Below are 17,806 nucleotides of genomic sequence, written 5' to 3' on the forward strand. Positions count from 1 at the left end.
TGAGTAGGATAGACCTGTTTAAATACAGATTATTTTATGTATTCTGAATAATATGCCAGCTGCTGATAGGAGGCCCCAGGGAAGACCCAGAACACGGTGGAAGGATTATATCCCTCGCCTGGCCTGAGAATGCCTCGAGGTCCCCCAGGAAGAGCTGGACATTGTGGCTAGGGAGAGGGACGCCTGGAATGCCCTGTTTAGAGTGCTGCCCCCGCGACCCGGCCCCGGATAAGCGGAGGAAAATGGATGGATGGATGAATAATATGCATTAAATAATAAAATGCAGTTTTTTTTTCATTGTACCAGATTAACAATCTATTATTGAAGTGAAGGCATATTTACAAAATACTTTAGTTGCAACTCTACTCTCTTGTTTTCCTTTTTAATTTTATGTTGCAGCAGTTTGTGCTGACATCCCATCCTACATTATATCTTATATATCATAGTGTATCACCACAGATGTTACTGTAATATAGTGTTTTGTGTTGTGTCTTGTAATAAAATAAGCAGCACAACATAAATAAACCTACCTCTACCGTGATCTCTGCCCTTAGTAGGTGTTTACAAGTACAGTTACAGCTCAAATTCCTCACAACAGCCCTTGGGTTCACATTCAACTTTGAGCATCATGTATTTCTGCCCATGCTCTGAAAAAGTAATAGGTCATCAATAAATGAATGGCCGTGCGCAACTTCTCATTTGTCTCTGATGTCAGCTGATGACCGGACTCTTGGATGTGCATACTGATAACAAATGACTGCGCCCTTCGCTGACCCTGCTGGTGGCTGAGGATGCCTGACTGTGCGACACAAATTCACTGAATAATCATTATGCCAGGGCACCGCAGGGATTTAATAAACTAGCAAATTGACTGGCTCCAATCAGGTCACAGTGTACACACTCGTATCTCGTCGAAACCCTCTGTGACGGCTGGAGGATAATGCAGGACTGTGTTTGTGTGTGTGTGGAGGGGGATGTGAGTGGAGCTTAATGATTTAAGTTAGTGTGTTTAACAGAGAGCCAACTGCTAAAACTTATATTCATGTGCATGTGTTAATTGAAAGCCGTAAACTCTCAAAAGAGAATTCCAGGATTTAAATACAACCTGATTTCTCCATGGTGCAGCTTTAAAGTTTCACAATGTGTGTTTCTCTATTCTCATGTGATCATATTAACTTGTACTTGAAAAATACATTTTGCATTGATGTGTGTTTTAGCTGGTTACAGGATTATATGAGGCTCTGAAAAAAGACAAAGGGTTTTGAATTTGATTTTTAAAGCAGACGGTTCCAAACCTTGCAACGTGTGATGCATCTGAGCCACAAAGCAGAGCCACTTCTAATGCATTGCTCTAACTATTTGCTTAGGCGTATCTGTGAACACTGGGTGTTCATCTTGCTTTGCGTTTGAGTTTATATATCAGGAGACCATTCTGCTCAAAGCCAAATGCATCATAGATCGTAATTAATTCAGTGAAGCACCACTCTCTAGTCAATATTTATTGGTCAGTGAAACACAGTGTGTGCAATGTGAGAGTGAAGTTTGTGGACGCCAGTCTGAATGTGCCTCAGTTAAGTTATTTTTCTTTCTCCCATGACAGCTTTACAGTTCAGTTGGAACCTCTTATCTCAAGTAAATGCAGTGCAACACTGTCTTCTATAAATTACAGACGTGCAAACTAATTTGCAATGCAAATACGTTTTGAAGGATCGTTCTGTTTTCACACATGTACTGTGTTTTGACATTGTGCAACAGTGAAGACCACAATTATTCCCCAACTATAATGAGAAACATATTTTGAGGTTTCAAGAGTTGATAGGGCAGGGAAAACAAATAAAATACATTCAATATTTACAGATAATGTAAATATGAATACTCTGCAGATACATTTGTTACAATTGTTGCTTCTTTTCACATATATAAATGTCTGGATCCTCTAAGTATGTCATTTATACGAAGATTACAAATGGAAGCCAGTATTGTTGAAATAAAAGACTGAAAAGTTGCCAAATGGATCATGTGACAATAACACAATTAAGTCATTATTTTGATATTCCACATATAAAGAATTTAGCTGAACAGGTTTGTGTTTTTATGGCCAACATGTTGCCTAATTAGACAATAAGAATAAACAAGTAACGTTGTTGTTCCATCTGGAGTCTTTATTCAGACCACCTGATGAATGTGACTCTGTTTTTCTCTCTCACCAACCCGAGAGAAAAATATCTGGTTATGGCTAAATGCATTATGTTCTTCAAAAGGTAGTCGCTAACTTTGTCTGCCATTTGGTGCTGGGCCTTAGGGCTAAGATAGAGGAGAAGTCACAGCGCCATTTTGTGTCATGTCTTCGGGGTACAATCAGCACAGTTAAATCTGGTCTGCACAAATTCACGATGCACAACCACAGAAAATGGAGCTGTTTGTTTCATTTCACTGATGTGACTGCAGTCAGCCATGAGTCTTAACATATTTTAAACATATTGTAAAGATACAAGGAGGTTGTTTAACAATAGATGCTGCTATTTTGCAGCATCAACAGTTTTTGCACTTTCAGATGCAGCCAAAGAACGTGAGCGGACAGGTGCTAGCGCCATCTACTGTAACCCCTCAACATCACAGCTCCAGTTACATTGTGCATATGATATAACACATAGCTCCTATTGGGATCAGAGAGTGTGTCTAAGCATCCATTAAATACCTGTGGCACTAGGCAGGAACCGTAGCACAGCTTTTTTTTAGCTTGACACAAGTAAAACATTCATACCATAAATGCGCTTGTCATTAAACAAAATATATAATGAGATAGAAAATATCTTTTTTCTGGCTTTAGACATGGTTAAGTACATTTTTAATGAAAATGTAGTCATTGTGGGACACATCTTATATCTCTTATATTGCGCCATTATGGCTTGGGTGACTCCTTGGAGTGTCTGTTAGTCCAACCAAACGCTGAACAAGACAAGAATGAACAAAGTGAAAATACAGTGTGAAAGGGTCAAAGTTATGAGATCAAACTGGTAAATGTGTGTAATGTGCTTTCTTTCTTCTTTTTTTTTTACTTTATTGACACAGTGCCGTGGACACACATTGCTTTTCTTCTCTCCTGATCATACAGTCTATGCTCCTGATGATGTTAGTGACCTGTCAATCAAAGGTAGCCACGCCTCAAATCATATGATTCTTTATCTTCTATTTTATTCTAAATGGGGCCATTATTTGAACTATGAACATCAAATTGTATTGAAGAAGATTTTTTACTAGCGATTGAGACCATAGTGTTGTCCTAAAAAAAATTTCTGAGGTAACAAATGAAGTGAGAAGTTTTCTCATTTTGCATTGAAATGAATGGACCAAAATGCTTTTGCAGCCGCTGTCAGCACACCCTACTGAAATTTTCGGTAGAATGCAGGCTTAAGGCACTTCCTGGTTTGCCTCACTGCTCAGACCCGGAGGTTGCCGACTGGGTTAAACAGACCATGTTTTAATGATTGGCTAGCTAAAAAATCTGGAATTGCATAGACGCTGGTTTAAATTGTCCCCAAGACTTCCAGAGGAGAAGAGGTCTTTGGAGCCGCTCTGACCTCGTAGTATGAACAACCAGATTGTGCCGTTGGGATAGCGCCGCCTGCAGCATGAAACAGACATTAGGTATACAAGACAAACTTATGATACCCTGATCTCACTAACAAACCAGTATCTTTCATTATCCTTCCATGATGATTAAACATTCTGTATGTTGCTTACTTGATATGCACAAGGCATGTTATTTGATTTCTATTGTGTCCATTAAAAAATAATTCATAAGACTGTTTAATGAGGATATTTTCTGCATAATAACTTGTATCAAAGCTTTCACTCATCAACACTGGAGGGAAAAGAGCTCCGTATGTGAGGAAGTGTGTTTGAACATTTTCAATTTCATTGCAGCCTGAAAACGCTCTGCTCGTCATGTGATAGATAAGAAAATGCTGAGATATGATTTTATTATTGTAATCTTAATGCTTGTCTTTGAAGGGCAGTACACCAACACTTATGGATACCTTGACCTTTTCACAAATAGAATAAGCTGTGGACAAACCTATAATCATTTTCTGTGTAGTCATTGCCAGCCATCCCTTATGTTCATAACTTTACGTAACAGTGCAGCCTTGAGAGGCATTTGCTCTAATGCTTTTTTTTCCTTTTTTTTTCTCTGCTCATCATACCCGTCCACACTCCCTTGAGGACTATTCCAAAGGGCAATCTAAGAGTGAGCAAGCTGCTATTAGAAAGCCGATACATTTGATGTGGTTCATGGGTTACTGTACAGACTGATCTGCAGCCTGTCAAGACTTATTAGTGTTCATGCAGGTTGAAATGGCAGACCACAACAGAATCCTGTCCTCAGAGAAAATCACACTAATAACTTCTTAAAAAGGAAATTTTTGTTCTCATAAAATCTTTTGTAAATTAACCCTTCCCCACAATCCTGCAGTATATCAAAGTTTTTAAGAATTTATGTGCTATTTCTCCAAACAACAGCTGCAGAAACCCCACATTCTCCAATGTTTGGCTCTGTTGTTATCCGTCTTTCCCCCACTGCTCTGCTAATCCCCATAGGGAAATTCTCCTTTTCTTGCCTCCTCCACACAGTGGTCAGGGTTCAGGGTTTGCTGCAGAATGGCACCCAAGAAGCAGGCTCAGGAGTAAGGGTCTTGCTCAAGGACACCCTTTCAGCAATCCATTTGCTTTGCTTTTCATTCCAAACCCTCAGTCCTTGGTTCTAATGAATTCTCAATGATTTTTTAGTCCCGGCCACTTTGTATGAGAAAGTATTGGCTCATGTAAAGGTTCCCCTCTAGTCACCTACTGTGGAGTTATAATTCATATCAAATGAATGTATAAATGAACAGGTAAACTGTGCGACACACTGTCAACATACTGAAATGCTGAAAAATGTGCATTAACGTGGCATGTGAGGCAGTTTGCACATGCATTTTTAGAAAGGCAATGTGACAGCATTAACACGGTATGAGGGACTGTGTTTTCTAAGTGTACACACAACATCCCATCAGGCGTGCTCATGATACAGCTATGGTTATTTCAACAAGATGTCCAACCTATAGGACAGAATAGGTCGTGTGTCAGTACCACCCATTATAACAAGTATGTACATATCGCGACTCGCGTTTTTTCAGCTTGCAGTACAACAGCACGTTCTAAAAATAGCACACACATCATTATACATACACACATTAAACAAGCTGCAGTTTCTGTGAATTTATGTTATAAAACTACTGACCTAGGTTTAGGGCAAAAAACTGCCTGGTAAGGCTTTATAATACAGGGCTAGTAGCTCGGGTCAGTGCAATATAGTTTTATAGTTTAAAAAAGCAACAATTATAATATTTTTATGAAATGTAAGTGCAATATTTAAATATATTTCTCTGATGCTGCTCCTGTGCTGTGATGATGATGATGATGATGATGATATCTGAGGCTTCAACTAGTTGAAGTTTTAAGTTTTTAGTTTTGGTATGCTGTATGTTTTATTGTCATGTGGAAGTGATTGTGTTGTGATTGCGTATACTGCATAGTTTTTTGTAGTTTTTTAGTAGAATGTATGAATTTCGTCGTACTGCTGGTATAAATACATTAAAGATTCTATTCTGTTGTATCCTATTCTATGAAAGACAGTTTAAACAGCAAATAGATGTACATAAATACCAGAACTTAAGTAATTACGAGGGTGACGGGGCTACTGTCTGCAGTTTGGCTCCGTCCTCTGCCCAGTCTTGATTCCCACCGGGCGCAGAACGACAGCGTAGAGAGTTATATACACGATTACGATTACAAGAACACACGGAGACCGAAGATCCCGCGACAGTGTGTATAAAGTAAACAACAACGACAAACAGCTTACTTTGCTTCTCTGACGTCAAAGATCTGTTGATCTGACCATCTATCCTTATAAAAAGAATGTGTTATGTGATAAATGATTGTATGCTGTTCCACTTCAACAATCAGTCTCTCGTCGTCCGTGTCGTCGACCCTCTGATAACCTTTGATTGATTGATTGCTGATCTGGTGCCCCCGGTCATAATGTAATGTTGATGTGGAGTAGTTTTAGGCTACATGAACTGCGTATTTTGTTTTATTTTGAAAGGGGGCGGAAGTGTATTACATTGATTCTGTGTCTGATTTCCTGTCTGGTGCAATCTGCTCCATTGGGCTTGACGTGGAAATCAGGCTTAAGTGGCTTAAAAATATGAGTAACATAAAAACGTAAATTCCGCTCAAAAACGTGATTCATATAACTTACATAAACAACGTAACTTCAGATAAAGATTGTTGACTTAAGTTTTCGACCCATCCACCACCCTCCAACTAACAGTGGCGTTTTACTAAAAAGTATTAGACCATAGGAGACATGACGTGCGTATTAAACTTTGCCATATTGAGTTATTGTCCTGGATGTTAAAATAGCATTAACTGTCACCTCTCTTCCCCCCTCAGTCCTAGGCTTTTTATTAAATTTTTTAAATCTTCATTTTAATTCTGGAAATATATTCCACGTTATTGCATTACTTTAGACATTAGCACAACAAAACACAACTTGGTTTATTTCTAAGGCTGGTTATAGTTTTAAAATATATGTTACTATGAGCGGAGGCAGACATGCCTTTTGTTGCTGCAATAACCATGGTAACCATAGTAAACAATGCTGTATGTGTGCAATATATTTGGGAGAAACATGCTGTGAGCAGGCAACAGGCTGTGGAGGTTCCATATCCAGTCCTATTTCCTTTTGTAGGTTATATTGTGGCTAATTTTACATGCATAACAATTATAAACAACTAGCATTCATTATTAAATAAATTGGGGTTTTTGATAATTTACAGTGCTAATGAGTTAATAAGTGTTGGTGCTTCAAAGTAGAATTGGTTGAAAAACATTTTTCTGGAACAATTTTGATAATTTAGTTATTATACAAGTAATTCTTAATACAAAAGCCCTCCTAAATGCAGAAAATAAAACATTTATTTACATCAACCTTGTACTCTATTATGAAAATAAATTTTAGTTTTTAGTTGCTGAGTGATATATTGTCTTCTAACTTACACTTTCTGTCAAGCCTAAACTCGCCATGAAAAAGACAGCGAAAAGGGAAAGTAAGGCTATTTTATATTTCACAATGTAGCAACACAACTTTAGAATATCTTATGATGTGTATTCTGTTTTTTTTTTTTTGGCATGTATGCTCCATTAAGTGGTGCTGTTGCACACACGTTTAAAAAGGGCACTCTCCTCACCACATAGTGATGATGTGAAAAAAAAAAAAAAGTCCTTTTAAAAAGTAAAGCCTCCACACTAATGGACTGGATAGGGTTTTAAGTTTTACTGGCCGGATTGGGACAGTGTTACATGCTCACATAGATGGAATATATTACTCTCTGATAGTTAATGTAAAGTTACTGTATATGATTCAGATATACAGTTCTTAACATTCATGTAACATATTTGCAGTGTGGCCTCTGTTGGTAGTATAATACAAAATGACAAAACAGGGCATGTTTTGCTGTGCATCGCATTATCTGTGAAATTTTGGGTGGAAGCGAAGAGACTTTTTTAATCACTCCCACTGTGGGTGCTTTATAGTGAGCTTGGCTTGCATAATGTATGCAGAATTTGACTGACATTTTGTCAGTTTAGAAAAACACCATCCAGTATTGATGGGGTTTCCCTGAGGGTGGAGGGGACTGCAACAGAGATCCAACTTGTAACAAGAGTTTAAACCCAGACAATCCATCTGTTCTGACACATATAGATCACTGGTTGTGGTAACATAAAAATGTAATTTTTTCCCCCTTCTGTGTGTTTTCCACAGGGTTTATGGGACACAATGGCTATCCAAGTCCATGTGAACACAAGTACTGTGGCTTGGGGCGTCATTGTGTGGCCAACCATGAGACGGGCCAAGGGGAGTGTAAGTGCTTGGATCACTGTAAACCACACTATAAACCTGTGTGTGGTTCAGATGGGAAGCTCTACCAGAACCATTGTGAGCTCCACCGGGCCTCCTGTCTCAGAGGACACAGGATTACCATCATGCACAGCGAGGAGTGCTTCTACAAAGGTAAGAGCTCATGTGACCTTTCCCTAACGGAGGATGCCTGTGGTCCAGTGGTTACAGTACATTTTGCACCCTTTGCAATTTTATTAGAGGTCCTGTTGGCCCTGTTAACTGATTTAATCTTGCTTGTGTCTCGCTCTGACAGGCACTACAAATGTCTACATAAAAACATAATTTGATGCACTTCAGTATGTACATTTCAAGCTAATTTCTGCAAAAGTATCCCAAAATGCAATTGCTGCATATTTAATGAAGCATCTTGTTAGTTCTAGTCAGCTTTGATCGTCTGACAGCCCACTGATTAAATCATAACTCTTTTCAGCCACACCAATCACAGCCCATTCTAACAATAAGGTGGACTCTCTCGTCACTGATCTCTGCAACACCAATGCTGACACACGCCCTTGCAGCTGCTTCTGCACAAACCTACCTCTGCCACCCCAGAGTCCAAATGTCTCAAAGCCTTAAAAAGACATTCACTGTCTTTTTTAAAGGCCCATTCCTCTGCATTGTGCTCCCTGTTTTGACTCAGCATGCTGCTTGGTAAATCAAGAGAACATCCTTTCATAAAACCATCAGTGCCAACTTTAACTGCTTACATTTGTCTTAATAAATAGTTCAATCCATGACAAGATTGTTCCTGACTGAAGTGCTGATTCGGACAACTTCAGCATTTGAAGGTGGTATATTTTTACTAGAATGAAGGATAATGACCTACAAACCACACTGTATATGAGGTCAGGGAAACATTCATCCAAAACCACAAGCAGTTTTACTTTAGGTGCCTCCATGGGACGTAAATGCTTAGCCCTGGGCAGTGATGTCGTCATGTTTGACCCATTCAGAGACATGGGACTGTATCTGGGTTACTTATGACCTAAAGGAATTAGAGAAATGAAAGACTTTTTTCAACATAGAAGAAAAAGAATAACTGAAACATCTATGAGCGAGAGACTTAAGCAGTGTGGGAAATTATCACCAGCCCAATGTTGGCTGCTAAGTCAGTTTTCTTCCCCCGCCTGTTTGGCAGTTAACCAACCATCATTAGGAAGTGCCCTTCTAATCTTCTGCTACTTGGTTAGTCTCCACTTTGACTTGTACAAAGTTCCTGCCCTCTATCTGAATGGCTTATTGAAAATATTTCAACACTCCAGTGAAGATAAATATTAAACTCACCCACAAACAGTCAATAGGGTAAACAAAGAAATTGATCACTATGTTGTAATTTGTAGAGTTTGCTCATTTTGCAGAAATTAGATCCAAAATATGGAACTGGCTCTGATATTGAGCAGCTTGTGTTGAATTTGCTTTAGTGAGTGTGAGCTTGAATGAAAAGATTGCAATTTAGTGGAAATATGACTAATATCTGTTTGTTTAATATGAAACTAGAATAGCACTCAGAGAGGGCAGACCTCTGCTGAGGCCAATTGCACATTCACATGAATGACCCCAGTTGGGAAGTTGTTCTTCCGACTTCAGTGAGCTCATGTGCTATAATTTGCAATGTGAAAACAACATGGATGCTACAAAGAAGATGTCAGAGTGTGTAAACAACATGTTGATGATTGTTTCCAGTATTTGTGTCACAACAAAGAGCAAAGGAAATGAAACTGGTGAGCCATCAAAATGATCAGGAACTAATTTTTCTGATTATTTTGACACAATACAGCACCGATGCCCTGTCTCGCTATGTTAATTCAAGAAAGAATAATTTGTCTTTCTGTCAATAATTCAGATTTGCAACAACATATAAGGGGTTCTTCCATCTCCTATGCTAAAAATCGGGCCAGTAGTTTCCCCATAGTCCTGCTGATAGACAGACAGCATCCTAAATTTAGAAAAACAACCTCCTTGGTAGAGCTACAGCCAGCAACAGTTCAACAATAACATCTTAGCTTAGCATAAAGATTTAAAATAGGAGAAGAGCTAGACCAGCTAAGTATAAAGATAAGAAAGGCTGCCAACCAGCATCTCTAATGGTCACTAATTAAGTCCGTCAACAGTCCGACACATAACCCACTGTGAACCAGCAAATATTCATTTTTACTTTTATGCTTTTGTACGGATTAAACAAACAAGACATTACATGTAAATTAGTGAGATTTTGTAGGTGTTGGTAGGTTTGCCCTTTTAATCAAACTTTTCACCAGAATCAAATAAAATCAAATCAAATCAATTTGATTTATATAGCCCAAAATCACAAATCACAGATTTGCCTCAAAGGGCTTCACAGACTGTACATGGTACGACACCCTCTGTCCTTAGACCCTCACATCGGCCAGGGAAAAACCCCTTTAAAAAACCCTTTTAGCAGGGGAAAAAAGAAGAAAGAAAGCAAATAATAGAAAGCAAATAAATGTTGAACTAGTCTGACATGACAAGCTGACATGACAATATAATAACACACCTTTCCCTACTTCTGCAAACAAGCAGGAATGCAGAATCTTGTAACAACACATGGTTTTTGTTGCTAGAACTGTACTCAATGAAAGCGGATCTCTTGAGCATCTGCATTTTCATCTTGTTGTAGAGAATATAATGATGTTATTGAATCCACTTGGGAGTATTATACAGGGAAAAACATGAAAAGCAGAATTGTAATTACGGGGGTATCTCTAATGCTCTCTACAAAACAATTACCATTCTGGAAATGATGCATCTTGTACTGCAAATTTCGCCAGTTATTCTCAAAATACAAGCACATACCGTACATCAGATAACAAAAGAGCACATATCTGTGTAACAGCCAGCACAAAACCCATTGTAGAACCAAGGACATGAAATATTGACAGATACAGTAGTGTATAACACTGCATAGTGAATGCAATGTAAAGAACAAAAGACACAATTTGAAAACAGTCATATCGCTCTTCATGAAATGTGCGGCACAGTTAAGAGGCAGGAGCAGGTGGTAGTGCTGTAGTGTTCATATTTCCCCAGAGAAGCTTGAATGCTCTCTACCATTGATTGTATAAACACACCAATTATTCTTAGTCCCAGGAAACAAGGCTACTCTCCCTTTTGTAAAGCTACACATCAGTGAGGTAAGAGCTAAAGACACTCTGCACCTTTGTTCTATACAGAGCAAAAGGGGAAGAGTTGCAAAGTACTCACAGACAGCATATTCATAATATTCATGAGGGATTGACTGAGTCTCTGCATTGATTCAACAGGGTTCCTTAGCTTGCTTTGAAAAGTAACTTCACACGAGACTCGGAATGGCTTTGGATCTATGTGCTGATGTAACTCAATGTGGTGCTCCTTACAGAAGGGTTTTGAGGGGCAACATCCTTGGATTGTAAAGCCCAAACAAACCAAACAGCACATCCGCCTCACCAAGGATTCTGCTACTACTGATATGTTCAATTTAGAGATGAACAAAGCCTCACTGCAGGGAAGAAAAGCAGCAATTCCCTTCACTCTACTGTACAAGAGCCAAGAGCTAGCCTCATGACTGCAGTGTAGCTAAGCCAGTGCTAACAGTCAAAGCATCTGTTTCATCCCAATCACAGAAAAGGCATTCAGATCAGCGATACATCCCTGGTGAGTGACAGTCCTAATCGGCCTCTCTCTTGTGACCCGTCCTGTCAAACTACCTCCAATCCCCCAGCTCCTCTACAGCCAATCAGCATCTATCCGCAATGCAGAGTGGGATATTTGACCAATGTCAGACGATCAATATCAGATCAACAGGAGCCAAAAGAAGGAAGAAAAAAAACACAAGCCTTCTTTTTTTTCTCTCATCTCCTCCCTTGCTCAGTCCAGACGGTTTCTCTTTTTACTGTGACTGATATGTAATCAATTTCTCATTGGATGAGAGCTCAAGGGAGAGGACACAGGAATCCTTTAGAGCGATTACTGCTAAAGGCATTGTTTTCTTTTTAGGCACTTTAAACTATTTAAAAATAAAACTTTAAATTATACAAATTCTGTTTACAGTTTAAAATCTTTACACAGGAAAACAGGAAGGATTTCCTATATTATACAGCCACAGAGGATTTGTTCTTTGTTGCGACGACAAAAGGCACCGTGGCAATCAGAGGAAATGGATAATTGAGCAAATGTAATAGAGCTTACAACCAAATCCAGATGTAATTATGATCCAGGGGTTATTAGTGGGTAAAAGGGAATGTGCCCTCAACGGCATGTTAAATGTGTCACTTGATTATTTGTCCTCCAGGTAACGGGTTCAATTTACCGAGCAATATGGGGAGTTTCATTATCACAGCATAATAATGGATTTCCCTCAGTTCAATATTAGTTACCTCCACCAAGGTGGTTATGTTTAGGTCCCATTTGGGCCTCCATCTGTTTGTCTTTGTTAGTTACACGGATATTTACTTCATGGATTTCCATTATGTTGGGTAGAAAGTCAGGCCATGGGCCAAGAAGCAGTGATTGCTTTGTGTTCAGTTTATTTGAAAAATGTATATATATGTATATATTTAAGACATTGTCAGAGATAACATGATTAAGCCCAGGATTTATTTCCATCATGGTGTTCCATCTGTCTATCCTTTTCACAGACAAGATGGAGGCAACCAATCAACATCCATAAAGGGAGACACCTGGCCATAACAAATCACATCCCAGCATCACAATACGTTTGCAGTTAAATATACCAATAAAAATTAAAATATTATGACATACAGTATGTGCGATTCACAGATTCCATTGTTTTAAAATGACCATGACCTTTTTTAGAAATGTTTTCTTGTGCTGGGTTTTTCACCCTCACTTGCATTGATAGGTTGAATGTTTGGTTGGGCGTCTGGTGACCCCAAAGGGGGGGATTATATAATTAAATATAGTGAACATAGTGTGGGGACACAGATGTTGTATCATTCTCATGTCCTGAGTTCTATAATCCATAGTGAAACATAGGAAAACAGCATAAGCGCAGGTGTTCCTGGGGAGACAGTAAATGTCTCTGTTAAATCAGTTTTTGAGCAGGTTCCTTTGGAAATAAACTCCAAGTCTACAAGTTATAGTTTCTGCTTCTTTTGTGAAATATTCTCAAGAAGACCACCACCCTAACAGCCTCAATGTAACTTTTATTTATAGGTGTGTGGGTTCTTCACCTCATTGATATCAGAAGGACGTTCACTCTGTAGCACTAGTATATACTGTATACAAAAAACCATACCCATCCTATAGTGTCAGATAAGCTGCCCTAGCTTTTGTATCGTGATTATGAACTTCTTACAAAGTAAATATCTCTAGGGGCTATAACTAGGGGCTCTTTCATTCAAGATCTTATGGACCGTACTAATATGGAACTGGTACATATTAGCCATTGGAGTTGCAGAAACTGAGACTAGCGACATGACTCCTATACTCCAGCCCAAGTGCTACTATCGGCAGTTTGTGCTCTCAAGGAATTTCCTGTCCAGTAAGCTCTTGGTATCTAGTTCTGGCATGTACCTTCCTCAGAAAACTTCCGGGCCATGGAAGCCCTCTGTAGGTTTGCCTTTCTTTTCTGCCCTCTACTTTGTTTAGTCCACCTTAGACGACTTGCTGGAAGCCAGAACTGGTTCAGAATTCCAAAAAAAAAGTCAGTCTCTGTGGCAATAAAACAGTTCCATTGACACTGAAAACCTGTGTAGGCCTACTATTTTCAAACATAGAAAAGTAATTTGAATCGATAATTTTTTTACAATTGTATCAATTTCAATCATTAGTTGCACCGCTGCTGTTGTGTACCACACCAGTGCTACATTTTTCTGCATATGAGTCAAATTATTACAAATTACACACTATCACATTTAGTGTGCATGACTATTAAAAAAGTTATAATTTGTTTATGTTACAGGAAGTTTTATTTTTAATATTCAGATTTGAATGATACATAAGCCTATATATTGATACCATGCATGCAAAAAACGACTCCTTGTGCTAAATACAGCTCGGTTTGAGGTAGAATGTGTCGAATCTGCACCTAATGACGTGCAAACATCTTAGCCTCATCCTCTGCCCTCAGCTGTTTCCACGGGTAATGCATGGAAAGCCTGTCATTACAGCAGCATAAGGTCTTCCCCTTGTCCAGTATAATAAACTGGCTGTAATCTACGACCACAGGCTGTTAAATTCACAACACATTGTCATAAATGAACTGTCAATGCCAGATGGATGACATGCTGGTTCCACTAATGCTCTGCTGACTGCCACAAATTGCCTCGTACACTTTCCTTGTTGTTAGATATACAGAAGCTAATGAAATGGCGATCGGGTGGTCATACATGGTGTATTTCCATCATTTATCAGCCAGTTTTTACCTCACACCACATTCAGTGGCAAAACAATCAGTGCAAACCAGGTTTTATTTATCAATGCCCAGCTTGTTTTATTATGTATTTAACCATATGTGTTCAAAATCCTCCACCACACTGCTGCTGATTGAATACCTCCAGTGTAAATATTCTGAAAACAACGTGTTAGTGATATGCCTTTTTCACAATCATTAGTATGTTTATTTAGTGGATTTACATATTCAGATTTATCTTCAGTGCTGTATGGTATTTTTAGCATTTTAGCATACCCATTTAACACTTTGAGCAAGCAATTATGCTACATAAAAATATGTTTCAGTGCCTTCGCTTAATTGTCGAACAGACGCTAGGAGATTGTACCATTATCTCCTGTATTCAAATGTCTAAGTGATGTCTTAATAAGACCACATATAATCAGCAGGCAAGACCAGCACATCACATGATCACTGAAAAGATTCTGCTTCATATTAATTTGATAGACAGACAATTAGTCCCCGGGGCAAGCTTAAACCCCGAGCCGCTGTAAATGATTGCTTTTGAACTGACACCCATATGCAAAGAAGCTGAGCCATTATTGGTTCTGGTCCCAGTTGGACGTGTGTATGTTGGAAATGGACAGGCCCTGTCAGCCATACCTTCTATGGGCCTCATATCAGCTATGGTAGACAGGATAAAAAATGACAGCCATGTGTTGACTGAAGCTTCTCATTAGCACTGGGGAGAGCATATGACCCACCATTTACCCCTCGCGCTGCATGGCAACTTAGCCGGGATCGGATCTGATTGAAAATTAAGTGGTGCACAAAAGCCTGTCCAATCTGCGGAGGGAAATGTGTGCATGAAGGCGAGCAATCTCTGCAGCAGGCAATTGCCACGAGCGGAGACAATCAGGGCTAAGGTTGCGGCACATCAAGCAAGTGGTTTCAGTGCATTCAGCACATCCAATTATCTGGGAGATCATACATTTAGAAAACCTTCAGACATTTGGCTCCCAATAAACCTTCCGTGCCCGAGCTTCTCAATTTTGTATTTACTACTTACTGTGTGGTTGCACTGCATCATTTACTTTGCTATTGCATCATTGTGTTGTGTTGTGTTGTGTTGGGGAACATGGATCACCGCTGTATACACACTTTGTTTCTACATTGAGATGAGCTTCTGGTGTTAGATTACATCATATGTACCGTATAATGGCCTGCAGACTTCATCTAGTCCCATAAAACATTGATTTGGATATTTTAGGGGTATCAAATCTAAAACAGCGAAGGAGAAACATACACACACAGTCAGCATTCATGCAGAGTTTGAAGAGATTACCTCTAATGCATTGTGTACATTGTGTTCTACTGAAGGTACAACACTGTATAGTCATGTAATACATCCAAACATGTTTTAAAGAGTAGAGAAATAGAGTATTTAGATTGTACTTGAAGGGTATTTTAGATGGCTACAGTTTCAATTATGTAAAGTTAACATTCTGCCTTTAACAGAATGTAGTTTCAAGCTTTTATGCAAGACATGGGAATAGTTGGTCCAATAATAAGGAATGGGTTGCTGAGTAACATAATTACTGCCAAAACATGATTAATAAGTAATATCTAACCTATAATACCACTTTCATGATTACAGTGTAAATTGCAGTCCTGATTATGTGCTTGATTAATCAGTGAATACTGCTCATCACAGTTTCTCAAGATGACAGCCTCAAATTGTTTATGTTGGCAGACCAGAACAGTCCAGAACCTAAAGATGCTAATTTAATAGTTTACTATCTTTGAAAGTAGAGAAAACAAAAACTTCACCCAGTATAAAACAAGGTAATTTTTCATGATGTTTGCTTAAAGAAAGTTTAATGATGACTACATTTGCAAAATTCTTTTTCTTATTTTTTTGTTTGACAAATTGTGTTAGCTCATTAGTTTAAAGTACTGCAAGCATTGCAGAGTTACAACTTTTTTGGTATAGCTGCTGGTTAACAATATGAGTAATACAATGTATCATTGCAAATAGCCAACAAAATGTAAGCATGACCAACTGTACAGGGCCCCTATACATATAGTTTTTTAAATATTATTTATGTGTACATATCAAATAACAACAAAGACTAAAGTTAATGGTCATGAGCAAAATGCGTATCTGTAGTTCCACCCACATCCTTTCACCCACATAACTAAACTCCTGTTATCAGGATACTTAAAGTTCTCGCTTGCACTTTAGCTCATAAACATTTTTTGTAACCACCACCATTTTGTTGTGATCACCTAATCAGTACTGCGCATGTGCAGCTCTCAACAGAGATGAGACGGAAGTGAGATGAATCACTGGTTAGCTACTTCCATCATCAGCTCCAGCAAAAACAACAACAACAACAACATGTGTTTAACTACTTTTTTCCACTTGCCCGATAAGGCGGGTTGCTAGATTACAATAGGGTGACCATATTTTGATTTCCAAAAAAGAGGACAATCGGCACGGCCTCGAGACACAAATTCAGACAGGCTTCTCGGAGGTTGATGAACATGCTTTATTATGCTTCAATGGTGCAAAATTAACTTCTGTAATAAAATAAAATGAAATCTGTAAAAACTTGTAACAAAATAATAGCTCTCGTAGACTCTTTTCAAATAAATGAATAAATAATATGAAATAATGTTCTAAATATGAACTCTTCTGTTAGAAAATCTAGCTTCAACAATATATCTCTTAATAACTGCAATAAGATAAATAATAGAAGAGTCTCACAAAGATACTAACTTAACAAACAAAAAGGATCTATACTTTTCATCTTTAGTTGTCTTTGAGCTTTGAGCTTTGAGATCTCCAGCATCTTTATTAGACACTGAGACATATGTGCCAGCATTGCACACGGTGCACTCCGCCTCCCACCTGTGACGGTACGTCGGAATTTTTTTTTGCAGTTCATCTGTGAAGCTGCACTTACGCTTCGGCATTTCCCGTGTAATGCTGCTCCGCTGTTCGATCTGCCCTCTGTCTGCTCTGCTCTCTGTCTCTCTCTGTGTGTGTGCGTGGCGCTGACCCGCCCACTAGGCAGCCTCTTGGTAATTACGTCTCGCGAAATTGTGTGCAAAGCGCCGGTCAATTTACGTGCACGTGTACTGGTCCTATGAAAAACAGTGAACACCGGACATTTTCGTGAATTTATAAAACCCGGCCGGACGCCCCGGACAGGATGTAAAAAGTGGACATGTCTGGGCAAAAGAGGACGCTTGGTCACCCTAGATTACAACGATGTGCCAATTACGTTGTCTTTTTTGCCAATCCTTATTATTGAGCCCTGATGTATTTCTAACATTAAAATCTATATATTGGTCCTACTTCTTGTTTGGATTTAATTTCTGCAGATAAACCATTAGGGGTTTAGCTGTAGGATGCAGTGATATAATCTGATGGACAGAAAGACAGA

The 17,806-nt window shown here is 38.8% G+C and overlaps 1 protein-coding gene across 1 annotated transcript in view; it reads left to right on the plus strand.

Annotated features, from left to right (window-relative positions):
• Positions 1-17,806, plus strand: part of fstl5 (follistatin-like 5) — a 210,628-nt gene that overhangs the window by 63,992 nt on the left and 128,830 nt on the right. The window contains exon 4 of the mRNA XM_059345975.1: positions 7,868-8,116. Coding sequence (XP_059201958.1) covers positions 7,868-8,116 — 249 coding nt within the window. The remainder of the gene's footprint in view (positions 1-7,867; positions 8,117-17,806) is intronic.

Source organism: Centropristis striata, chromosome 12 (genome assembly GCF_030273125.1).
Source record: "Centropristis striata isolate RG_2023a ecotype Rhode Island chromosome 12, C.striata_1.0, whole genome shotgun sequence".
Taxonomy (NCBI): Eukaryota; Metazoa; Chordata; class Actinopteri; order Perciformes; family Serranidae; genus Centropristis; species Centropristis striata.